Source organism: Aythya fuligula, chromosome 17, assembly GCF_009819795.1.
Source record: "Aythya fuligula isolate bAytFul2 chromosome 17, bAytFul2.pri, whole genome shotgun sequence".
NCBI classification, from domain to species: domain Eukaryota; kingdom Metazoa; phylum Chordata; class Aves; order Anseriformes; family Anatidae; genus Aythya; species Aythya fuligula.
The window spans coordinates 8,818,580-8,844,379 of NC_045575.1; the positions used below are offsets into that span (position 1 = coordinate 8,818,580).

The 25,800-nt window shown below is 36.9% G+C and overlaps 1 protein-coding gene across 3 annotated transcripts in view; it reads left to right on the top strand.

The window, feature by feature from the left end:
- SPECC1L (sperm antigen with calponin homology and coiled-coil domains 1 like) overlaps positions 1-25,800 on the top strand; it is a 67,678-nt gene that overhangs the window by 36,437 nt on the left and 5,441 nt on the right. For all 3 annotated transcript variants that reach the window (XM_032199028.1, XM_032199025.1, XM_032199026.1), the window contains 6 exons: positions 3,052-3,142; positions 5,011-5,094; positions 6,843-6,999; positions 9,811-9,913; positions 22,574-22,690; positions 23,615-23,674. In XM_032199028.1, the coding sequence (XP_032054919.1) occupies positions 3,052-3,142; positions 5,011-5,094; positions 6,843-6,999; positions 9,811-9,913; positions 22,574-22,690; positions 23,615-23,674 (612 nt within the window). The remainder of the gene's footprint in view (positions 1-3,051; positions 3,143-5,010; positions 5,095-6,842; positions 7,000-9,810; positions 9,914-22,573; positions 22,691-23,614; positions 23,675-25,800) is intronic.

Consider the following 25,800-nt stretch of genomic DNA (forward strand, 5'->3'; position numbering starts at 1 on the left):
TGCAACTGAAAACAAGCAAAACCCCTTTCTGGCTTTATGTCCAAACCCATAGTGGAGCATAGTGGTTATTTACCATAGCTTAGCAATATTGCAAAACAGTTGGGAAACGTTGTATAAGGAGATTGCTTTTCAGAATTTAAAATAACCCTTCAGAGTTTGTCCAAATGCTTAGCGAGAAAGTTTGCGTCTGGTAGTCTGCTAAGAGCGGAGATGCAAAAAGGCATCAAAGCAGATGCCTAGAAAGGAGTGTAAGGACAAGGAGGTGTAACTGCCAACTTCGCCGAGTACTTTTTTTCAGTTTCGTAGTTGGAAGATTCTTGGAACCAGACATGGTTCTGGATTCCCTGCTCATCAGTGAACGTCCAGCTTTGCTTTGAGCATACAAACATTCAGGCTCCAAGCAATTCAGTCAGACTTTCACATTGTAACTACATAATATGCAGAGAGCTGTGTTTGTTTTGGAATTGCCACGTGTAGGTACATTGGCATAAATATCTTACTGAAGTAGGTAAGTACACAGTGAGGTGCAAAGTACCCGTCAGGAATAGGTACCTGGATAGTGGTTGAAGGTCATGTTTCTTTCCACAGCCAACAGCAGATGCAACAATTAAGAGTCAGAGTTAAAATATTTGGAGTTAAAGGGATTAATCCATCCTGTCATAGTTAAAGTGTCAGATGTTTGTTCTTCTCTTTTTTTCTGACCTGTGTCCCTGTTTCTCTTCTGGGGCTGTTACTCATCTTAAAAAAGGAAAAGAAAAAATCTAATGACTAATAGCTAGCTAGCAGGAGCTAAGAATGGCTGTGGGAAAATAACTGTTGATAATCTTAATGTCTTTAATTGTAATTACATTATACAGAGACTACAACGTAAAATCATTTAATTTAACTCCAAACAATTTTCTTTATTGCATCCCATCTAAAGTACTCCTTAAAGGTTCTAACATTTCCTTTTGCCTAGACCTCAGTGTAGGATGAATGGGAACACAGATGGCAAAGCATCATTAGTAATTTCTTTCCCATTGGTAATTTCCATGAGTAGCCTCAAAAGCATATGATTCCTTTAAACTTTTGATCCTCTTTTATGTAGTGTTGAGGAATCTGGACACTGGTGTAAGGGACAAATGGTGTTTAGCAACTGAACAAGTTCGAGTGTATTTCTAGTCAAAGGAAAAAAGCTATATATCAAGAGATTGGTAGCATCCATACTTGCTTCATTACACATCAGATGTGTTTTGTAAATGAAATGAATGGCAAATCTGCAAATTCGGCAGGTCACTCAAGCAGAAATATTCTTAACACTTGTTAAATGTTTCAGGAAAAATTACTGTCCAAGAGACACTTGTGCACTACTACTGTAAAGATACCGCCAAGTGGAACTTGATATGTGAACATACTGGTTGGATCATTTTCCTTGAATTTCCTGAGTCACTACATTATTATTGGTAGCTGTAACAGTAAGATATTTAATAAGGAACTAGTAACAACGAAGTTAAGCCCAGACTGCAGTGTCAACAGGAGCAAAAAGCAGAAAAACAAACAGCTTGTGTTGTAACAAGGAGACAATACTGATACATAGCAAGTTATCAGTTGAGTACCACAGTCGTTTTCTGACGATATCCGTAAAGGATGTTTGTTTTTAAGTGATACCCGGAAGCTGAGAAAGTGATAAAGATATACGGTGATCCAGCAGCGTGCCTGCTCTGTGTACCTTCCTTTCCTGGCAGAGGCTCTATACTGCTCTGCCTTTCTAACAGCAATCCCAGAGCCAGCCGAAATGACAAGTTTTTTTTTCTTTTAACCTCATTGATTATTGTATATGTTTCATTTACTTATATATTGGAAACAAAGGCTCTCATTTTGATATAATCCTTCTTTAATAACAATGAATAAAAATACTAAGAGGGTGAAATGAAATATAAAGGTAATGAAACTTTGGAATAGCAACCCTTATGGGAAGCTGTTGTGGGGAGCACTGTGCAAGGCTCATGGTTACTGTCACTTTTATTTACACGTTTAAGGGAATAATCTGTAGAATACCTCAGGATTTTGATATATAAAGCAATAAAATTCTTCACACTGTGTTTTGTAGTTGGTTCTTGGATGTTGGTAGCTGTTTTCTCCATTTGATTACTAGCACAAAAGCATAATCCTAGTTTGGCCCAAAATGACAAATAAGTAGTCCCGTAATCTTGCCTGTGCTACAGGATGCGACAAAGTATATACTGCAAATTTCTGTTTATCACAGTTTTGGATATGTCTGTCTTGCCTACATGATTTGGCATGAGAAACATCTGAGCTTTGTTATTTTATGAAGATAAGGCTCATTTAACCTTCTCATCTAATCTTGGGCCAGATGGAGAGCTGAAAGTTTTCAGGATAAACACATTACTGGACTTATTATGATTAAATATAGGAATCTAATGTAAAAGGGTGAATAAGGATTTAATGTAACTTGCAGTAGGCTCTTTGAAATCATTTTTTCAAAAGAAAGCAAAACCAAAAAGCATGAAAAATATCTGTTGACAGTCTTAAGTCTTCAGCACTTGGATATAAGTTTCAGGAAGTGTAGGGGTAATTATTGAATTGTGCAGTTTTTATTTGTGTGGCTTTTTGTTTGTGTGATGGAAAAAATGCTATTTTCAGTGTTATCCAGTGGTTATTAAATTATGTGCAAGATGCATCTGTGATCATACACTTGCACTTCAAGCTGCCAGAAGCTATGAATTGCTAAACATTTTACGTAAAATTTGAAAAGACAGTGTTAAGATGATGACTTTTGCAGCTTTCCTAGCAATAGGTAAAGCTGAGGGGAATGATACTTCTCATTCAGAATGAGAGGGAAAGCCTTCATTAAACGGTCCCCAGGGTGAACCATGTCATGAAAAAAATTGAACGAATTTCTAGCAATGGTGTGGACAAATGAAAAATTATATTTTATTTTTTTTCCTGTATGGAAAGAATATTTAGAAATTGTATTTTGTAGAGGTTTTGTTTTGTTCTGCTTGGTTTATATGTAGCAAATTGTCTGACACAAGGATTTTTCTGTTTCAGAGACATTCCATAAGTGGACCGATCTCCACTTCAAAACCCCTTGCTACACTGACAGACAAAAGACCGAGCTATGCTGAAATCCCTGTGCAAGGTATTTATTCAAGTTCATTTAAACTTTTCAGCAATGCTAGTATTTTTTCTGTTGTATGTCATATCCAGATCATTATCATATTAGATGCTTTTTAAGCAAAATATTTTGACTTCTAAATGCAAAGTAAGTGTTTTTATTACTTTTTTCATCACACATGGTGACATATCAAAAAGATGCTTTTTTGAGTTTTCAACAAAAACACAATTATATCCTAGTAAATGGGCATTAATCTGCTTTAATGTGTGTATATAAACTGAGATCACTTGCAAAATCAAGATCTTAGGGATATATCATGCTGCTGCTTTCCAGATTTAAAAAATGCACACCTCTGGGGCTACATTATGTATTGTGGTTTGTGTGTGTGTTTCAAACTTAAACCGGGAGGATAACTGTAATTGTATTGCATGTGAATAACAAAATACAAACTTATTAAGTATTGAATCTTCAGGAGCCAGGTGAAAAATGGAATGGAATTGAGTGTTGATTTATCTGTTTTCCAATATTTCCCTGTTGTGTGAACTTTGTTTTGTCTCCCAAAATGTTCACAATGTGCTCTTCCTGTGAGAGTGAATGGCTATCATATGTTGGGTGTAGCTCTCTGATTTATGCCTGTTTTAGTTTTTTTTTTTTCTGTAGATCTTTCTTAAGATAATACCCATATGACTCCAGACTGAATATTTCCTCTCAGTTTGGTATTCCTGAAGTCTGATGTTTTATAAAGGGTGCTTTTTTTGCTTTTGGTAGCATTTCATAATAGTCCGTACGTGCCAAATTTCCTTCTTGCTTTTGTTGAATGTATATTGAGGTTTTGTTCAGTGCAGCTGGAGTTTTAATTTTAGAAACGTTGATATTTTTAGGAATATTGAAATGCCTTTCCAAGAAGATAGTTTAGGATTCTTTAATTGTTACAGAGTTCATGGGTAGACATAAGCTTAAACACAAAATGATTGACATGCTTTCTGTAATTTCTGTGTTTTCATTACGATTAGTTAAATGCAGGAGCAGGAAAGTATTCTGGTAGAGAATGTCTGACAGAATTCCTGTTTACAAGTGTGTGTGTGTGTGTGCATATATATATATATATATATATATATATATAAAAGCAATGTATGTTCCTTATGTCATGTTTTCAACTAGTGAAGTGGGTTTACCATTTTATTTTGAATACTCGTTCACCTTTTTCATATTTTTGTATTAAAATTGCTGCCTTGTAATTATATCTACAGCAACATGAGTATGTAAACTTTATGCATAAAAGTTTAAAGGTTTTATTTGAAGGAATATTAATTTTAAATGGAAACTAACAAAAACTAGGTTTGGTTAAATGCTACATAAAATTAGTTTTGCTGAAGTTTGATTTCACTCATCGTCAGAAGGCTGAACCAATCTTTCCCTAGGAAAAATGAAGGCACCTTTTTGACCCCAATTCATGGGAAAGTTAGGAAAGCACGTTTGTATTTAAAAAATAAATAAATTACCAAACAGACCAAAAAAGGGAGGGAGGATGACACAGAACCAATCTGCTTTACCACTCCAAACTGTGAATGGCATATCAGACATTTTTTCCAGTGTGCTAAATGGGGATTCCTTGCTTGGACTTTTGGTTTTACAACTCATTTTTAATAGAACAGGGCAACTGTGAGAGAGGCCTTACTGAAAAAGGAATAAAAAGGCCATGATGTGTTCATAGTGAACTTTGTTAGTAATGAGCAAATTTTAGGCCTTCTTTTGTACAGATAAAATCTATTGCTCTCACTAAAGCAACCAAACTCAGGCATTGGTAGGCAGTATTTGTGATGCGTATCTAAATGTCTTACTTGAACTGGAATCTTTGCTAATGGTGTCCTGTCTTCATTTTCTTTGTCTAGAACATTTGTTGAGAACGTCGTCTACCAGCAGACCAGCATCTTTGCCAAGAGTACCCGCTATGGAAAGTGCCAAATCTATTTCAGGTAATATCACGTTTTCTAGATGACTAATAAAATTAGGAATTCTCATTTCAATGCTGTACTTATAGATCTATTTCTCTTTTTTGAGAGACACCTTTTGTTTTCAGACTATTGAGGTCTTTTCAAAAGATTGGATATTTAGAATAGCTTACTTTTCAGTGTTTGAGTTTTCTGTTGAAGTATATGAGGAAGAAGAGTTAAGTCCAATGGTTTAATAAATAAATGCAGTTTCATTGCATCAAATGGAACAGAACAGATTTTTTTAAATTGCTTTTCTAGTGTCCTTCTTGTTGCATATAGAGATTTGTACCAAGATAGTATACTGTATGGTTGTGTGTCAATCATGCACGTAACAGCTGACTAATATGTTCCAAGAAACTCTACCTGGCTGTTAACCTACATTCAAGCAGTAAAAGTTGTATTTTAAAAAGCGAGTGAGACAGAGAAACATTCTGTCCTTCTCTGGCTGAGCTATTCCTTTTTTGTTTGTGAGAAGAATTATTTTCAATGGCTGGAGAAGGTCTCTCCTTTAAAATTGGAGGATTGTTCTTTTTAGGTAACAAATGCATATTTGTATGTTACCTAATGCATGTAAATATTTTCCCATGTTACCTAGCAAAACTTCTACCCATTCTGTAGGACAACAGTTTTGCAGTAAATCATTTTACAGTAGTCTATTTGGTGACTGGCAGAACCTACAAATATTTCCAGTTTTTACTCTTGGTGGTTTCTGCATTTTGCTGTTAACTGTTTTCTTTTTCTTTTCTTTTCTTTTTTTTTTTTTTTTTTTAAGAATTGAAAAATATAAGTTTTAAAAGGCTTCTAGAGACAAATCTTTACGATTAGTAGCATAAATAGTGGGATAATGAAAAAATGGTACTTCCTGTTAAACTAGGCAGAACTGATTTGAGAGGCATATATATGTATATATTTTAAGATCCCTATATTTGAATAAATGGTTTCAGGGGAAAAAAAGGGGTTTAGCTCATTTTGATTTGTACTGAAAACATCCACCCAAAATAATTTTTCTCAACTTCTAGTGTCTGGAATTTATGAACTAATTTACTTGCCATAAGTCATTAGAAAATAAGTCTCTGAAGTCTGTGCAGAGTTGCTATTGTTTATGTTTGCAAATCAAATGTGTAACTGTGTAGATATAAAAGGCAAACCTCATACTGTTAACTGGGATCTCTTCCATGTAGAGAAAACATGACCATTCTACAGAATGTAATGCTTGCTCTTTTTTTTTTCTTGACAAAAACGTTTTGTCTGGTGGTCTCAGGTCAATCTTTAATTTGCCTGCTGATCTTTAATTCAAGTCCAGAGCATTGCTTGGGTGTCAATTCTTGACTAAAACTAAGTGGAAACAAAGCAGCTATTAACTAAATTATTTTTTTTTTTTTAGTGACATAATTTCATGGACTAGAGAAAAAGTGTATGGTTTGATGTTAAAATTTATTTTCATTCATGGAGTCTTCCAAATGGAAGTAATGAAGTATCATTATACCATTAGATGTGTTCATCACATTTTCTTAAGTTAGAGCCTGTATGTCAAAACAAAATGGTGGTCGTGCACTTGAAATACTTGATACCTCTTTAGTGGCAAGTACCAAGAAAAATGTCAAAGCCTAGGACTGTATATGGATTTCTTTTCATGGTTTCTGAACTAACGCTTGTTAGAGAGCAGGAATAAGTTCAAAAGGTTTTATTGTTGGCAAATGATCAATATATGGACGTTTTTCACTGTATAGTCTCTCGAAGAAGTAGTGAAGAAATCAAACGGGATATCAGTGCACCTGATGGAGCATCTCCAGCATCTCTCATGGCAATGGGTACCACCTCACCACAGCTATCACTCTCATCTTCCCCTACAGCATCAGTCACCCCTACAACCAGAAGTCGAATAAGGTAAAAGCCTTTTTCTGTTATACACCAAAAAGTGTTAATTTCATAACTATCTGTCTGTGTGTATCTAGGATATAATGTTGGCATCAAGACTGCAGATTTTACTGCTACCCATGCAACAACAATCTTTGGAAACAAAGTGCTTCCTCCAGTTCAGTATACTTTTTAGAGCTTATATGGTCAATGCCATGATTTTATGCTCCACTAGAAAAGAAAGCTAAATCATGTCACTAAATAATATCATCACATCAGTTCAATATACCATGAAACCAAATCCAAGAAGTGAGCTACAGCGTGACTTGGACTTGGAGAAAACGTGATAAACTTTAAATTTAGTAGTCACAGCTGAGGACAAAAAGCAGTATGACTGGGTCTTAATTCCAGACACTACTGAATAGCCAGGACTGAATTGGCCTGTGTTATTTGTACCACACTTGAAATCATAACGTAAGTCTAAGTAAGAATGGCCAGGCACCTCTCTCTTATTAGTATGATAAAAAGATAAACCTTTACAGATAGGAAAAGGTTTAAATTTATCAATGTTATCAGCTACAAGAACCTCAGAGTATTTACACCGTATGTTATGCAAGTGAAGTATGTACACAGTCTTGCCTGTTAGATTGGGAAACTGAGAGGCAAAGGTAAAATGACTTTTTTAAGCCTATTTGACACAGAACTTCTTGAGAGTTTTTGTACAGCAGAAACATTAAATCCTTAATGTTCTGAGACATTACAATATGTAATAATTACATTATAAAATTGTGAATATTTACAGCCGTGGAGGATATTGAAAATGCATTCCTGAAATCAGTTGCAACATGTATGTGTTGTTCTTTCCACTGTGCAGAAATTAAGCTGAGTTTGGATCTGTGGTTACTTTATCAGCAGCAATGTATATTGTGTATGTTAGCACTTAAGACCAAGTATATGCAGAAATAAAAAAGACTAAAAGACCTGTATATGAGCTTTGAACTCATAGCATAAAATTGCATGGGTGGCAGTCTGCAGACTGTAGCAGATATGTGGCATTTCATATAGTAATTGTACAGTTATGATCTTGATAATAAGCTGCCTAGGCACTGCTTGAAATTCCAAGCCCTACAACAGGAGGAGCAGTGCAGACTGCAGGAGTGGGTGCGTAGCGATGAATGGGCTCTCTGGAACACTGCTCACAGTGCCGCTGCTGGACTTGAGTATGTTTTTGTGATTGAGTTTCTCTTTTTCCCCTACCTTTTTCTGAAAGTCGTGGTAAAATAAACAGTTATTGCTATAGTTCACTAAAACAAATATTTGAAGTTTACTGTTCCTGTTCTAGTTGAATCTTTATTGGCTCAGTTGATTTTGAATTAAGTTAACCTAATACACTAACTTATAAGACTTGTATGTCAAACTATTTTTCATTGTCTGCATACAACTTATGTTATTTTATTTCCTTTAGCTGGGCTTTCATAACTGAGAGAACTTGATATAAACCATGTGCATTTACTGGAATTTGAGAACAGGCTGTACAGCTCCTCCATGGCTAAACAGTATGGTTTAGCATAGAGAGGGAACTTGAAATTTGAGTTTTCATAGGTTGTCCCAAAGCTCTATGCTGAAGTTCTCGTAGTGTTTCATAATCTTTGTTGTAGATTAAATATGCAGTCCCATCATTATTTGTTTTGATGACCTTCTTTGACCTCTTCTGAGCCTGGACTTCAGTAAGGCCTTTGACGTGTCCCCTGTAGATCCTCAGGGACAAGAGGTTGATGTTTGGGCTGGGTGTGCGAACAGCGAGGTGGGTTGCCAGCTGGCTGAATGGCTGGGCCCAGATAGTGGTGGTCAGCAGCCTAGGGTGTACTTGGAGACCAGTTACTAGTGGAGTACCCTGGAGGTCAGTACTGGGTCCAGATCTGTTTGTCATCTTCATTAATGGTCTGGATGATGGAGCAGAGTACACCCTCAGCAAGTCTGACAATGACACAAAAACAGAAGTGGCTGATGTGCCAGAGGGTTGTGGTGCAATCCAGAGGACTTGGACAGGCTGGAGGAATGGGCTGAAATAATATATATTTATTTATTTTAATCTAAGTGCTCATTTCTGAAGCCTGGTTAAGAGAGGGTTGTAATATATGACTCAAGTGGAAGAAAGTGGTCTACCTGGATAAGATCGTTCTTCCCTTCCTCAGTCTTGCCTTCAAGAAGAAATGACTTGAGATAATTTGACACTGGAGGTGAAATTAATTGATAACCAATGCTTAGTTCCCAATAACAGCTTTCAAAAAAAGTGAATCATTATTGTGCCGATGTATCAAATAGCAGATCAACCTAGCAGATCTGCCCCTGCCTTTTTGAGAACTCCAGTTCTCAGGCAAATGTTCTGTTAATAACAACGTGCAGCTAATATGCAAACCTGTTGTTTCAAGGTGACATTTCTAATCAGCCATGAAATGCAGAAGAGATAGCATCAGTTTATTCTCTTTCTAAATACAAAATAAAGTCATTTGAGTTAGCTTAATGGTTCAAGCTGGAACTTGACATGTTGTGAATTGAATTTTCTAAACTCTTAAGAAAATATCATTGAGAATGGAATACCTAGAAAAAAGTTTAGTGTGTGTGTGTGTGGGGGGGAATATTTGATAATGAAAGAATTCCTCAAAAATAATTTTCAAGTCTACAGGTATTTCTGTGTATTCCGTTTTTCACTCAGTAATGCTGCACCTTGCTACTTTCACTATGACAATAATTTGTGTTTTTTTTTGAACTTCGCAGTATGTATTTCTGTTGTCTAAGATATATTACTAGCTATAAATTGTGCTTCTCCCTCATTACTAGGGAAGAAAGGAAAGATCCCTTGTCTGCCCTAGCAAGAGAATATGGAGGATCCAAGAGAAATGCCTTGCTGAAGTGGTGCCAGAAAAAAACAGAAGGCTATCAGGTAACTGCAGGGTTGTTTAACATAGCATACTTGAGGCTGCAACAAATTAGAAGCTGCCAATAGCATAAGCCAGCTTGTTCCACAGTTGACTGCATAGATTGCAATGGCACTGGTATGTACTGTACTCTTCTTGGAACACATGCTACAAGTCCTAACCTAACATTAATAGCTCCTTAGTCACTTTGCTCCACGTTGTTAATGATTTTTTTCTTAAGGGGGTAGCTTGCCTCTTATTGAGGCACTTCACAGCAGCCTTTTACAGATTGCACTTTGGAAACTAACTTTCAGCTACAGTTGGAACTTCAGCAATTTAAATGTTAATAGTCTCCCAAATGCAGGTATAGTAATGTTTCTTGGATTTTGGAGAGATTTTTTGATAGGTGGTTAGTCTGGTTGTATTTGGATCTGTCAGTGTGCTCCCATTTAGTCTCTATTTAGGGACAGTTTGTTTTGCAAAGGTTGCATTGTCTTGCGTTTTGTACTTGGCTTTCTAGTGCAGTTCCAGATTTTTTTCAATTGGTCCAAATGTTATCAGAACCCGAAAGAAGTAACAAGATAACTATCCAGAGTTCTCCTGATTACATTATTTTTTCAAAAGAATAGTGGCTTCAGCAAACTAAACCAGGATGTTAACAGTCTGACCGTGATGTATTTGTTTGGTTAACTTGTATTGAAAGTGGTTGGAATTCCCAACACAATCCTCAGTTTAAGAACTTTACTCTTTCCATGACTTGAGACTCACAATGCAGGAGGAAGTTCAGAGCCGCATAACAGGATGATCGCCCATCCATAGGAAAAGTCGTCTTTCAGTACAATGGAGACGCTTGTGGTATAATCCCTCCCCCCTCTTCCTCTGGCACGTCTAGTGCTAAACTGTGCTATTTCTGAGGATAAGCTTCTTTGTGGAAAGAGCCTTTCTCCTTCCCCGCATTTCAAAAAAGGCAGGATGTTATATTTCTGTATAAATCCTGTAAAACAGAATGCAAAAATATTTTCCCATAGTGTCTTGAAATGAAATAATAATTTGACAGCTTCCTTACCTGATTAGGAAAAGTAATAGGAAAAAAAAAATCCAATTTTTTCATTCTATAGCTGTGTGCACGTACAAGAGGTTTTTTTTGTGTAGATTGCTGTTTAAAACTACTCTTCTTGAACTTTATAGATGCTAGTAGAAGAATAGCTTTTGACACTTATTGTACTTGCTTCAACAACTGTAATATTGTTCACTGATTGTCGCTACTGGAAACCATAGCATGTAACATCTGTAGAACTAATGTATGCCTTCTTTTGAAGGAGCAGGATAATACAAGGAGGTTACATGACGTTAGTTTTTGGAGAAGAATGTCTTCCACTTTAAGCATACTCATTTTTCGTCTTTGTTGTAAAGAATTTAGCTTTTTTTCAGCATCACCTGAATTTCAGTTCTGATTGAAATCATGTAAGTGGTGTTCTAATGTTAAAAATACATCTAACATTGTATTCTTTCTGAATAGTGATTATCTAGCTTTTTGACATCTCAGAAACATTATCAATACCAGATCTATTTTTGGAAATAGAAGCTTTGCTGGGTTTTAATTTTGTGTTAAAAGTGTGGATTCAAAAGGGACAGGCAGTAAACAGGCATCAGAATAATGACCATGTCTCTTCCTCCTTCCCTCTCCCCCAGATATCACCAGGGCACCTTTTCACACCTCCAGCTCCTCCTAGTGTCCTATACTCTGTGACAATCCCTTTTACACCCAGCATTTCCCATCGGTACCACCTCTGCCTTCCTCCTATGTCACCGGTTGCTTGTGTTTGGATTGCCGTCTGGGCAGGAGCCAGCACGTGCTTGTCAGGGCTACCTGCACGCTGGCTACCAGCCGGCACCTGGCTCTGAGCTGCCACGTGAGCCAGAGGGCACAGAGAAGTCCTCAATGTCCCTGCTTCTGTTCTCTAGGAATGGCTGTAGGTCCAGATTCCAGCTAGCTATAAAAACGTTAGACTCAGCTTGCACCTATTTTTCATTTAACAAGTTCTAAAATGAACTGGAAGAGTTTAACCCTGATTTTGAGGGGGAGGATGGAGATGCGGAAGGTGGGAGTAAAAGGGAGTTCTGAAAGGCTTTTGTTTCTGCATGCTATTAGTGGGACAAAATTGACAACAGAATTATTTCAATGGGTTTAATACATATTAGTAGTCTTACTAGATTGATAAGCAAAACTCAGCTTTGTAAGCCAATATTTGAGTATGTCTTTGCACCTGTGGAAAGATGTGTTTGTGTTTTCAGTAGTTACCAACTACAAACACTTCAGTTTTGTTTTCTCAGTCTCATCTGGAGACTGTCTCACGGGTGTAATTTTCTATGCATACATTTATTTAAAATTGTATTACGCATCGTATTGTGCACTGGATATTGGAAATCAGTTGAATAGGCTAACAAATAGTAATCAAATAGCCAGATATAAATATTAATTAAAATTAAAAAACAAACAAACAAAAAAGCTTAAAGTATACAGAGTTATGGGTGCGCTGCCAGTTGCTTAAAATTTTAAAAACAAGATGTGGTGTTGTTGGCTTACCCTTATTAATGAGCAGCAGCATATGATTAAGCGTTATTCTCTTTGAAGACGAGCTGTAGTTTTTGAGCTGCTTTTTATTCCATTTGTTGAAAATCCTAACGGGGGGGGGGAGGGGGGAGGGGGGGGGGGGAAACATCCCAGGTCTGTACTGTTTCACAGACAGAAGGTTTCCTGTATCCATAAGGTACTTTTGGAGAATACAGTATTTGGAGTTGCTTGCAGCAACCAGTATTTTTTTGTCTGCTCAAATAAAAAGAAAGAATTACTTCTGCTCTCCTATCCCTCCAGAAAATTATTTTAAGCATTTAATCAGAAGTCTTAAGTATCTCTGTTTTAGAAGCCTGAAATTTTGTGAACGCTAAATAATTCAAAGACAATAGCATTGTGGAGCTCTTATTTCAGCCCATTATAGTGGGAGGATTTTTTTTAAACTCTTCATACACGTTCACAGACTTTTATGCCAAACTTTACTTTGCAATTCTGACAAATACATAGTTCCACATAAGATTTTTTTAAAGCAATTGTAATGCGTTCACGGAGGTGAGAAACTTAAGATTTTAAAAAAGAAAAAAAAAAAAACAACACAAAACTAGTTCTTAACTCTGTTTAAAAATGATAATAAATTACTAAATTGTGCAGTTTTCTTGATATACTCAAGGAAATTTGGAAGGAAATTGATATTAATAGAAAGTCTGTAGTCATGAAACAATATTTAACTGTATTTCCAAACGTAGCATTCTTTTGAGGAGTACCTCAATAAAATAAAAAAAAGGTTAAAACAGCCAATGAGAATAAGAAATTCTTCCTGATGAAAGAAACTGTATGACTTTCTCTGGTATTGTTGTTTTTAATACCCATGCAGTCTGAATGCTGGTTGCAAGCAAGAATGCTCCTTGATGCTTTGCTTTGAGACTGGCAGTCTGCAGAAGGTCACTGCAGAGCTAACAGCAGGCAGGTTCCCTATCAACTTTTATCTAGAGGCTGTTCAGTCCAGGCAGCATTGCACTCACTAAGATAGTGTGAGTTTAATTCAGGACTCAACAGATCCCCAAGCCATGAAAGAGCGGAGTTGGTCTCTTAAGATAAGGTGTGTGTGTGTGTGTTGTGTTTTTTTTAGCACATAGATAAAGGAGCACCGAATCTCCCATTAGTTTTCAGACAAAGAGGGCACAGGATACTTGAAATGTGATCGTGTGTTAGCTTTACTCAGGGCCTGACATACTGATTCAGAGTTCAGTGCCAAGTGCTGCATTTTCCAGAGAGAAGAGAATCCTCCTGGCTCCTCTAAAATATGTGCAGTGTCATAAAACTGTCATAAATTCCAGATATCTTTAAAGCACAACACAATCCCATCCAGCTGTTACAGAGCATTTACCCTAGCTGAAACACAGCTACTTTCATTTTGGGTACATAACTAATAAAAATCCAAAAAAGGATGTGAGCATGCATGTTTCATGTTAAGAATGGGGCCAATAAACAGGATACACACATCCTTTACCCATTCTTATCTACAGCAATATTTCAATTTATTTTCCATTTTTGTCAGCATTCTGAGAGAGGATTCACTTCCAGAAGTCTAACACAAAAGAACAATTGTCACAAGGTTGCTGCAAGAATAGAAAAAATTGCTTTCTTTAAGTTTTCCGTGCCTTCTAATGACAGATGCACTGAAAGATATCCATAAGGTAGCCTTGAATTACCTGACCTTTAATTATTGGAACGATGCCTTTTCTGGGAAGACCTCCTAGCTTTTGGTACCTTTACAGATCAAATCATGTCTTTAAAAAAAAAAAAAAAAAAAGCCACACTTTTTATCCACATGGCAGCAATAAAAAAAAAAAAAAAGCTGTTTTGTATTTTAAATACTCTGGTGACATACAGAATTCGGTGACAATACTGTACTTGGTCACAGTAGGATAATTACCTGTTGAAATGATTGTGTGCACTGAGTACATCTGATTTGAGCCCTTATTAAAAAATGGTTGTTTGATCTGGAGGGTATCAAATTATTTATAGACTAACAGTATTAAAGACTCCATTATGTTTAGTCAACATGTTAGGATTCGTGCATTTCTTGGTCACTTTTAAAATGAATCTGGCTGTGTAGGAGGGTATGAGTTTGACTTTCCAGAGGCAGTTGCTGTGGGACCAAATTAAGGTAGTTTGGGTCAATTATGTTAGAAATGGGGCTTTAACTCAGTTAACTCAGTGTTCTTGGGCTTTATTGCTGTAGCAGACTATGTAACATGAAATTGCTGATATGTATCTGTAGTTGTAAATTATTTTATTTTATTTTTTGAAATGGAAACTTCATTTTTAAAATCAAGTTTCTTCCCTGCCCATGGGGGGGGGCGGGGGGGGGGGGGTTGGAACTATATAATCTTTAAGGTCCCCTCTAACACAAACCATTCTCTGATTCTATGAAAATAAGTCCAATATTTGCTTTGGAAAGAGCAATGTCTCTGTAAACCTGGAGAAGTATCTGATATGGGGGGTGGAAGATTTCTTGACAACTGAATGGTACCTGGGAAAGAAAAAGGTGATGAGTATATCAAGAGATCATCTATTCAGTGTGCATCAATCAAAATAATTATTTTCTTATATGCACATGCCTTGTTTTCTTTTTCTTCACCTCAGTTTCACAGAAGAAAGCAAAAGTTTAGGATTCTACCAAAGGCTAAGATTTGGCAGGTTATTTTTGGAGTTAGTGTTTTGCTTCCATTGAGGATAGGTTGCAAATGGGCTGGTCAGAACAAGCATGCAGGCGATCTTCAGGTGGCTGTGTGGCTTGTTGTTCAGTTACAGTACCAGCTATTCTTGCTGATGAATATCCCAAAGAGGCCAGAACAAAACAAAAATGGATTATCGTAGGATGTACTTAGGATTTCATCCACGTAAAAATACTAGAGTTCAATAAGTAATCCAGAACAGGAGTTAATTTTGTCATTCAAACATGATAATAATGCAAACATCATATTCTGTGTATTTTGAATATTTGTAGTGACTGAATGGACCTTTCAGTTAAGAAACGCTTTAATTTCTTTTCAAATTGTAAATGTAAAGTAACAAAGTTAAAGGTAGAAGTTGTTTCAGGTTGCCTTTTTAAAAATCAAAAATTTTTCTTTTATACGCGTCTTTGTAAACACTGGTATTATATTCTACTTAAACTATTCTGTTGACTTTAAAGAAGCACAGAAAGTAGACAAGATGCTGTGCACATGAAAGCCTGTGCTGAAATAATGATTCCAGGGTGTGCATGCATTCCCTGGTGCTGTCTGGTTGATTCATCAAAGCAGTCAGGCTGCCAAAACACTTCTCTCCTTGGTTTAAGCTGTGATGCTTTAGCCAAAAATTATTGAATTAAGGAAGTATATACTTCCTTTTTCTGTTTGGTTTGGATTCTGATACAAGAGAAATGTCAGCTTGTTAGACTTAATTATGACAAAATTTAGAGCAAATTATGGAGCTGTCTTTATCTCTGTTAATGCTTCAAATGTTAATGTCTGAAGCTATTATTGGTTTTTTTTTTGAGGACGACTGCTCCTTTTATGGTCTTTGTGCCAAAATTGAAAAATAACATGTCTTGGTTGAAGCATTGGAAGCATGGAAAGAAGCATTAACAGTTGATATTTAAGGCTCTTGATAGCTTATTTTTGCCGTTTACTGCCTTCTCAGAACTGGAAATGAAGAGTCAGTGGTTGGGACTGCTCTTGAGTCTATTCCAGAAATACTTTCACAATGTCACCTACTGCCAGAAGTACTGACAGCCTCAGCTCTAATCCAGGGTTTGGGAATCAGTACAGCAATCAGTTTCACTGATTGCAAGACAGTCAAATTTGTCTAACGTGGTGCGGGGTCCAGCAAGCAAAACCAGGCAGTTAGCACTAGTTTGCACATCTTGGGTCTTTTCCTCGGCACTTGCAATCAGACTTTTGCTGTTTGTAACCTCAAGCCTGGTGACAGTCTGAATCCAGTGCTAGTATCAGAAACAGTCCCTGCTTTGAGTAACACCAAGTAAGAAGGGAAGGGGAAGTCTTCAAGACTTGGTTTCCAGAGGGTGGATTCTGTGGTGTGCCGTGCTGTACGGTCTGCAGAAGGTACAGCTGAAGGACAGTAGGAGTGGGATGCACTGCTGGTCACGCTGCCACGTGGCACCAAAGTTACCTTTCCTCCAACGTGAGCTGATCTCCCTGCTTTAGAGGAAGCCATCTGGTAGGGATGGATCCAGCTGTTCCCAGCATAAGAGCCCTGCCTGCATAACCCCAGTGCTGACTATGGGCTGAGCCTCCTACCGAGAGACAGGCTGATCTCTGCTCAGGGGAGAAGTCTGGTTGCAGCCCTCGCTTTCCATTGGCACGTGCAGTCACAAAGACTTTTCCAAGGTGAGCTTTGGCATGGATTGGGTGGGAATAGACACGCCTGTCCTCAGTGGGAAAGCCAACCCTACCTGAGAGGAAGATGGATAAAACTCAGAGAGTGAGCACAGCTCAGACGATTCTGTCACGGCTTCCCTACAGTCTGCAGAGTGCCTGGCATGAGGTGCAGGGCGCTGCTGCAAACCTGTAAGCACAGGTGTGTGGTGCTGTGGTGTTGGGAAGGGTCAGCAACTGGTAGGAGATGGATTGTGGACATTTCCAGTAGCGAGTTTTGTAACTTGGAGGCATTACCAGATGCTGTTCCACTGCACCTGCTAAAGGAAGGGTGATGCTGACTGATACCACGAAAAGGCTGCAGGGAAAATACACTCTAGGAAGTCTTCTGAAAGCTTAACGGGAAGACTTATTTAGTAGTTTACCTCTATTTTTTTTATGGATGCTCTTTTCTTTTTTTGTATGTCTTTAAAAGCTTTTAAAAGCTTTTTAATAGTAATTTTCTGCCACAGTAAAAAGCCTGCCAAGGTCTGTAAAATTAAACCTCAAATCTCGTTTTAATGGTTTAATATGTTATAGTACAGAATCATATTAATGCTTTTGCTTTCTCAGCCCACTTATTTCATTAACTAATACAACAGAGACATAGACACATGGTTTTATTTTCTTTATGTCCTAACTCATTTGTGAGCCAGCCTGAGTTAGGATGTGGGAACATCCTTTACTGTGTGGAGCAGGGGCTGGTGAAATAGTTGCTATGTGGTATGCTTCTCTGCCTAAATTGTAATATTTGTAGTTCAGGGAGATTGAAGACAGATGTGGGTATGTCCGCTGAAGAGATAATTAAGGAAACTTTGTCCTTAGTTTGTAACTGTAAGTTAGAAACCATGGTTTCTGTAGCTTTTTTAGCAGCATTGTTTTCTGGGGGTGAAAAAAAGTTGCATCAGAATTATAGATGATATTTGTATCTTGCATTAAAAAAATACTTTCTCTGATTGTAAAAGAGCCTGTATTCTTAATTTAGGGGAAAAAATGAAACAATAACACAATTTTAAAATTACTATTACACTGGTTAAAAAACATTCTAGAAAAGTCATAGGTTGGAAGAGCCCTTCGACTGATGTACAGAACCCTGTTGAGCAGTCCTGAATGTTTCTAGGGAGGGAGATTTCTCCATTCTCTGGACACCCTATTCTGAAACTTAATTGTTTTATGGTGAACACCTTTTTCTTACAGCCAGAGAGAATTTCGTTGGAAGCAAACTGTGCCTATCACCTCTTGTCCTGTCACCGTGCAGCCATGGGAAGATGGTAGCTCCATCTTCTCTGTAATACCTTGGAAGACTGATCACTTCTCTTCTTCATGCTGAATAAACCTGCTTCTTTCAGCCTTTCTTCATTGGTCAAGTTCCTCAACCTTGTAATCATCTTGGTAACCCTCTGCTGGACATTCTTTAATTTCTTAATGACTGTTTTGAGCTGAGGGGACAAAACTCTGTCCAGCACTCCAGGTATACCCTGACAAGGGCCCAGTAGAGTGTAATAATCACATCCCTCAGCCTTAATGATGCAAAAACAAAGTTTGCCTTCATTGCTGCGCACTGCTGACTCATCTTCAAATTCAGTTCATTTACAGTTAAACCGCTATCATATTTCAGCCTAAGTTGATGGACCACATTGTTCCTATTACATTTTCAACCTTATTTCAGGAAGAAATTTCTTACCGTTTTTTTTTTTGTTCTTTGTGAGCACAAGGGAATTTTATTTCATTTATTTCATTTATGTTGACTTCTGTTACTGTGCTCTTTGCGTCTTAACAGGATCTTGAGTCATGCTTGAAATGTTTTTGGTTGTGGGTCCACCAGCGTGTTCCTTTGCCATTGATTGTTCTCCCACTTGGTCAGAGCTGTAGGGTGGGCTATAGCATTTGGTCTGTTTGATTACTTGAAATGTTATATTCTTGCTTATACTTTGTCTCTAGAAAAAAAATCAGTCTTCTAACTCAATTTGCAATTCCTGGTTGGCACGTCTTCCACGGATCTTATCACAACAGGTTGTTGCTTAACTCTATTAGAAATGCTTTTTGTGAAAAATCTCTCCATAATACTAGAAGTGATTTCACTCCCACGCTAAGTGTTAAAAGTTAATGGACAAGGACTGATAACTCCTCCTGGTTCGCCTCTCTCCAGCAAGGCTTATTCCTCATTTGACAATTTATCTGAAAGTATGTCCTTCGATTGCTTTAATATTTTGTGGTCTGAAATGGCTTGAAGAAAAAATCCGGACTAGATTCCAGCAGAATTCTCTTAATAGGGCCAATTACTTAATAAAAGCAGTAACAAAGAAGAAATTATGTCAGAGATCTTAGGCTGATGTTCTGTTTACCGTCAAGTCTTTGAGAAATAAGAGCTTAATGCAAGATTGATTTCATTATACTGACCAAGCTTTTTCAAAAAACCACAAGTAGTTAAAAGCATTTGGGAAATAAAATTATGCTGTATTTAAAAGTGCCATTTATGTGCTTAAAGCCCTATGTAAAAGATTAAACTTTAAGTTTGTCCAGTTTCTAGATTTGTGCCTGACCAATATAACAATTTTTCAGTCTAAGAGGTAATAATCATTCCTAATGCTTGGAGCAATTGGAAACAGAAACCAGTCCCTTTTAATTGTTTCCTTCCGTTGTATTTAATTCAGCTTCTCTGGATACATTAAGATTCTTGGATGATGGATTTGTTTTCTGCTTGTTGTCTTAATAATAAAAGCTGGACCCTTCAGGAAGATTTAGGAAAACGGGGTTTTCCAAGTTCCTCTTGAGTATCAACCAAACTTTAATGTGAACTTTTTAAAATAGTCTCTTTTTTTTTCCATTGTTTATTTTCAGAATTTCACATTCTGTGGATGTTAATAGTATTTGAAGTGATATTTTGCTTATACAGCTATAATGTTTAAGGAAAAATGAATTTCTTAGTTTCATTTGCTATTTTCAGCACTTTGTCCCGTTTTCACTCGTGGGGGTGAGTGAGTAAACTTACAGAGCTCTTTAAAAAAAAAAAAAAAAAAAAAGTCTTGAGTTTGGAGCTCAGCTCTCCTCCTGTTTGTTTTATTTTTAATTGTGTGAGGAATTCTGTCTTCAGCACCATTGTTCTATAGTTCTATTCTGTACTGTCTGCAGACTATTTTGATACCTGGCAATTTCTTTCTTTCTTATAGTCTGAGCACTAATCTTTCTTCTTCATCCACAGGGTTAAACCTCAGGTGTAGGTTCTGTTCTCATACACATCACGGAGGCATCATATTTTCTGGTTTTGACGAATGCATTCCTGCTTTTTGATGCCCATCCTGAATCTTGCTGCAGAGATCGCTGTTCTAGCTCGCTGCTTTAACAGCACTGTATTTTTTGCTTTTTCGTTCTCTGTACTCCTGAATTTCCAATCTTAGTGATTATTTTCGCTTTGAAGGCTGTGTATTCTTCCATCTCTCAGTACTGGGATCTCCTCTGCTTCCGTGACGCTGGTGTTCCAGCTCAAACTCTTGCATTTTCAAATAAATATTGCTGTGCCTCTGAAATGTGTGGAGTAGCCTGGGAGAGTTTCTCCCTGTAGCCAGCCACAAAACCTTCTTCAGAATCTTCATTGCAATGCTCCTTTGCTGTGCTGTATAAGCTGTAAACAACATCAGGTGATGAGCTGTAGCTACTATTTATCATGCTAGTAGTTGCTCAGTTATCTTTGTGCATAGCCAATCAATCTAAAATAAACAAACAAAGTAATAGTAAGCTTTGAGAGGCAAGGTACTATCAAACTTTATTTTGATTATACAGTGACAGGCTTTATGAATTCCCAATCTACAGTACATATAGTGTGTTCTTCCGTAGTAGCAATTCATTAGGTACTCATTGAAACTAAGCAGCATTAAGTCACAAGACTGGAAACTGGTATATTGGAAACTGAAAATCAGATTCAGCAATGCTTCAGCATCCCTCCTTTCTTATATTTTTCCCTTTTCCCCCAGTCTCGTGCCGTGCCTTGCATTTGTTTGCCTAATTTAAGTAACATCAAAAAAAGTTTTAAACATGCATTGATTTAAATCCAATTTCCTGTCTCTTGAGGAGAAAGGAGGGAGAGCTTCTTTTTTTTTTTTTTCTCCTTTATTATTATTATTATTTTCCCATCCCTGTGGCTTCAGGAAGCTGTGTGAAGAACACGTTCCCACAGACTGGGGGTCTCCAACAATGACATTTCCGTTCGCAAGCAGGCGGCTGGGCGGCAGGCAGGGCTCAGACCACTGCCCTGGGCATTGTGAGTGCGAGCACGTACGTGTACGTCACCGTCATCTGAACCTGCCTTTTGCAGACTTTGTATTAAAAGTGCTAAAGCTGAGCAGGAAATGGAGATTTCCCTCACATTCTTCTAGAAATTGCATTTAGTTTTGTTTTTTCCCTCAGTTGCGGGGGGGGATTGCAGTTGTCTTCCATTTGTAATCCAGATCATCGGTTTCACAAGAAATGTGACTGCCTTAGTTGTCAGCATGTTTGGTGCCTCTAAAATGGATCCCATGTGGGTCCTTCTGCTAGAGGGACGGAAAGTTTGGTGTCCTGTCAAAGGCTGCGATGCCTGCTAAGTTTGTGTCAGCTGAAAAGGTGACTTGTGCAATCATTTCTGTGATTCTGTGATGGAAGGTTATAAATAATTCCTGTTGTATTAAAGCTTTAAAAACTAGGTAGGGGAGCTGGTTAGCTTCTGCTAAAACCCAGATAAGAGAGTTAGGTATTAAAGCATAGTCACTTTTCTTCAAAGAGGTCTTTAAAAAAAAAAAAAAAAAAAAAAAAGGGGGGGGGGCAAAAGACTGAGTTGTTGTCACTGGTTGTTTGTTAATTAAAGTTTAAACTGACTGCTACCCACTTAGCCTCTGTAGCATTGTTTGACTGCCAACAGCCAAGTGTACAGTAATTTAAAAGGTCACTGAGGCATCTTGTTCATAACTCGTTTGGACAAGGCTGCCTCTTTTTACAGTAACCTTGTATGCAGTCTCAGGAGGCTGATTTACCAGTACCACTGAGTTTCCTACTGGAACCAAAGGATCAGGAGTGCAAGACTGCATATTTCATTTTTGGTTTCAATCCCCCAAACTTGATTCCTTACTGCTGTTGCTGTTAAATCTGTTGAAGATCTTTATTTGCAATGACAACTTATTTTCTGTTTGCAATGTTGTCCACATAAGTTTCTGTATAGAAATGGTTTGTTTAGAAAAAAAGATACTTTTCCACAAATTTTACCTGGTTATTAATGCAGCTGAAGCACAGAAGTAAAACCTTGTCCTAACAGAAATACTAGCATGTGATTCATTTCAGGGATTTTAGAAAGAGTCCTGGCACGTGTCTGTTACACGTTTGCTTTTATATCTTGCAGCGTATGATTATACCAAATCTATTCTTTTAAAACTTTTTCTGGCATATCTTTGTACATCTTTTAACAGTGTTTGCACATTTTTGATGTTTAATGTTACCTACTTTGTGTAAGTAATATATAAGTTAACTGACATTTTTACCATGACTTTTTTATTTGCCATAGTAGTGTGTTTTGGGTTATTACCACAGAACTTTGATGTTAGGCTGCTTGCTTTGTGTGCTGACTTCTTCAAAGGATTAATTAAAAAAAATAATAAGTGTTGGTAGAACTGACATTTGTTAGATTATGTTAATTTTATTTCGTTTGTATTTTTCTCTTCAAGAATATCGACATAACGAACTTCAGCAGCAGCTGGAATGATGGCTTGGCTTTCTGTGCCGTCCTCCACACATATCTCCCAGCCCATATTCCCTATCAAGAACTAAACAGCCAGGACAAGGTATGACATTAAAAAGTTCTATTCCTGGGACTGAGGCTAAATAATTAATATGGGCTAGTAAAAATGAAACAAGTTCAGTTTCTAAAAATAAATAAATAAATAAAAAATACAAAAGCAGTCTTACTAAGAATCATATTTGAAACACTTCAGACTACCTTACTGCTATCTGCTATTTTCCTTATGCCCTTTCAATATTACAAGATCTTTGAAAAAAGGAAGATTATAAATTTAAGTCTGAGTTTGTTGTTTTTTTTTGTTTGTTTGTTTGTTTTTTTTACCTTAACCCTTGGGAAATGTTTTCAGTTAAGGTTTTAGCAGCAAGGAGCACTTAAACTTAAAGTTTAGAAACCCATCAAACTTTTATCTTTCAATATTTCTTCTATCTCTTTCAATATCACAAGGATGTTCTTTTATCCGACTTTATCATACTGTTAAGTAACTGTGCTTTTAAGTTGTATGCAAACTGAAGATAAACTTGAAGATGTTAAGACTGTAGAGTACTCTGTGTGTATCCTAGCGTGCTGTTATGGATACCTACTGGTATGCGATCTGGAGATGTATTATTGGTAATTCCAAAAACATGCAACAGTACTTCATGAACGTTGCAGAGATTTTCATATTTATTATCTTTTCAAGAGTAAACCACTTAATTAGCATTTAAAAAGTCAGTATTCTTCATTATGTGTTTTTTTTTTTTTTCAGCATTATTTTATGAATAAGGAATAAATAAATTTAAAAGATCTCTTAAGATTTTAGATATTAGGACATGTTCATTCCTATGGCTCTTTTTAAACCAACAATGTCAAATTATAGACTCCATTTGAAGTAAAAGTAGCAGCTTTACTATAAACATTCTTAACAACACTTTATTATGTTTGAAGTAGTATTTCCTTAGATTCTAATATGTTTTTATATCTCATGCAGAGAAGAAATTTCACTTTGGCTTTTCAGGCAGCTGAAAGTGTTGGCATCAAATCTACTCTGGTAAGTTTTAAATACATACTGAATGAATTATGTCCCATTTGTAAAAATCAAATGATTCTATTTTGTGCTTTTGAAAGATTTTGATGCTTAATATTTAAAAATAATAGCAGATGAGCTCAGCTAGATGTTTTAGTCCCTGTATCAGACTTGACTGAAAAAAACGATACGCTCATACATAAATGAATTTGTTTAATCTCTGTCAGTCTAATATAAACCCAGTGTGGTCAACAACTTAATACTGTTTTTTGCACTAAAACAGTGACTGAGATAAAGATCTGCACTCAAGCTGCTGCAGCAAAAGCAACAGCATAATAGCCAATGACAGATGGGGAATGGCATGAAGCTGCATTAGGGGAGGTTCGGGTTGGATGTTAGGAAAAGGCTCTTAATTGTGAGGATGGCTGGGCACTGGAACAGGCTCCTCAGGAACATGGTCGCACCACCAAGCCTGCTTGAGCTGAAGTGTTTGGACAGTGCTCTCAGACAAGTTTTTAGATAGTCCTGTGTGGAGCCAAGAGTTGGACTCCATGGTCCTTGCAGGTCCCTTTTGATTCAGGATATCCAGTGGTTCTGTGAGATAAACTCTCATATATATTATAAATATATAAAAGGAAGATTAAAAAAAAATCTCATCTTTCAATATGAAATAAGAAACCATAAAAAGGCAATGTACTTTTTGAGATTAATTGGAAAAATAGTTAAGTGATACTGTCTTCAAGAATAAGTTAATTCTCTCCCATATCTGACCTGATTTCTAATCATTTGCCTCTGTTGGACTTCCAGAATTATAAATCAAGTTGTTCTTTTGCTCAGTGTAATGTATAGTTAAAATCTTGACAGTTATGTTTAGATTTAATTTGTTGGGATTGTAAGTTATTGATTTATTTTTTTAATTATTGTTTATTATAAGCTTTTTTTACACAAATTTCAGTGTAAAGGAATTAGTTTTTTATCTGATAGTATTTACTGGAAGACTCCTGAAGGTAGTGAATTGAACGTATCCAAGCCCTTTGTGAGTAATTGCAGAAATTCTGATCCTGGGTACAATTGCCAGGATCAGAACGATACTCAAGTGATACTTTTGTAACCTAGATTGTAACAAAGCTGCCATAGTTAGCAACTAAGAATAGAACAAAGTCAGACATTTTTAAAAATACCACTTTACTTGATCCTTATCAGAGCCTTTACTCCACCATTGTATTTGCTCACAATGGCAATGCAGCTCTTGGGCATTACTACTTCAGCTTTGTCAGAGATCTGAAATCTGGAAGTTTCTTACAAGTGCTGATGTAAGAAGTAGATTGTGGAAAATAACCTCGGTAATTCTTACATAATTTAGCTTTAGACTAGTTGATTGCTGTTTGTCCTTTTGATTTTTGCCATGTACTTAATTACAGGCATCCTGAAAAAGCAAATTAAAAGGAATTAAATCCCCTGTGCAAATTGTGTCCATCTTAAGGATTTAGTATTTATTTACATACCTACATACCCAGCGTGCATGGTGTTTTGTTTTGTTTTCCTCCTTGACCATGGGTGGAGGGTGAACAAGGGTTTGAAAACTACTGTATGCAAATAGTAGTGGTAACATAAGGGGAAGTTATTTGTTCCCAGAATAGGAAAGCGTTCAGCTACTTTCATGTGCAGAATTAAAAACAAACTAACAAACACTTTCTCTTTCTTAAATTCTGGAGATTCTTGTAAGCAAAGCTTACAAAACACTTCCTTACAGTAAATAAAAACACTTAGGAACTACATTGCTGTTTTCCTTTGTACGTGTGCTGAAAAGGGTAAGTGAGGCTGTGTTTGCCTGGCTTATTCCCAGACAGACTGGCATAGTGTTGTTAAGAAATGCCTGAACTGGCCTATCAGTTAAACACGCACTGATGCTTTGAATTTTGCACGTACCCAAACTGGCGGTAAAGCCAACTTTCCTCTTCCTTGCTTCTTTACTCAAAAATGCCTATCAAAGTAATTTCAGGTTCAGAGGTCTACTGTAAAGTGAGATCGTCATTTATTGACTCTTATCCTGGTACAAATTTTGACCTTTAGGTTCAGTTAATATCTGTGCTTTAGTTCTGTGCCTCTCAGTTCCTGGGTAGATTGCATTGACTTCTGAGGCTGATGTA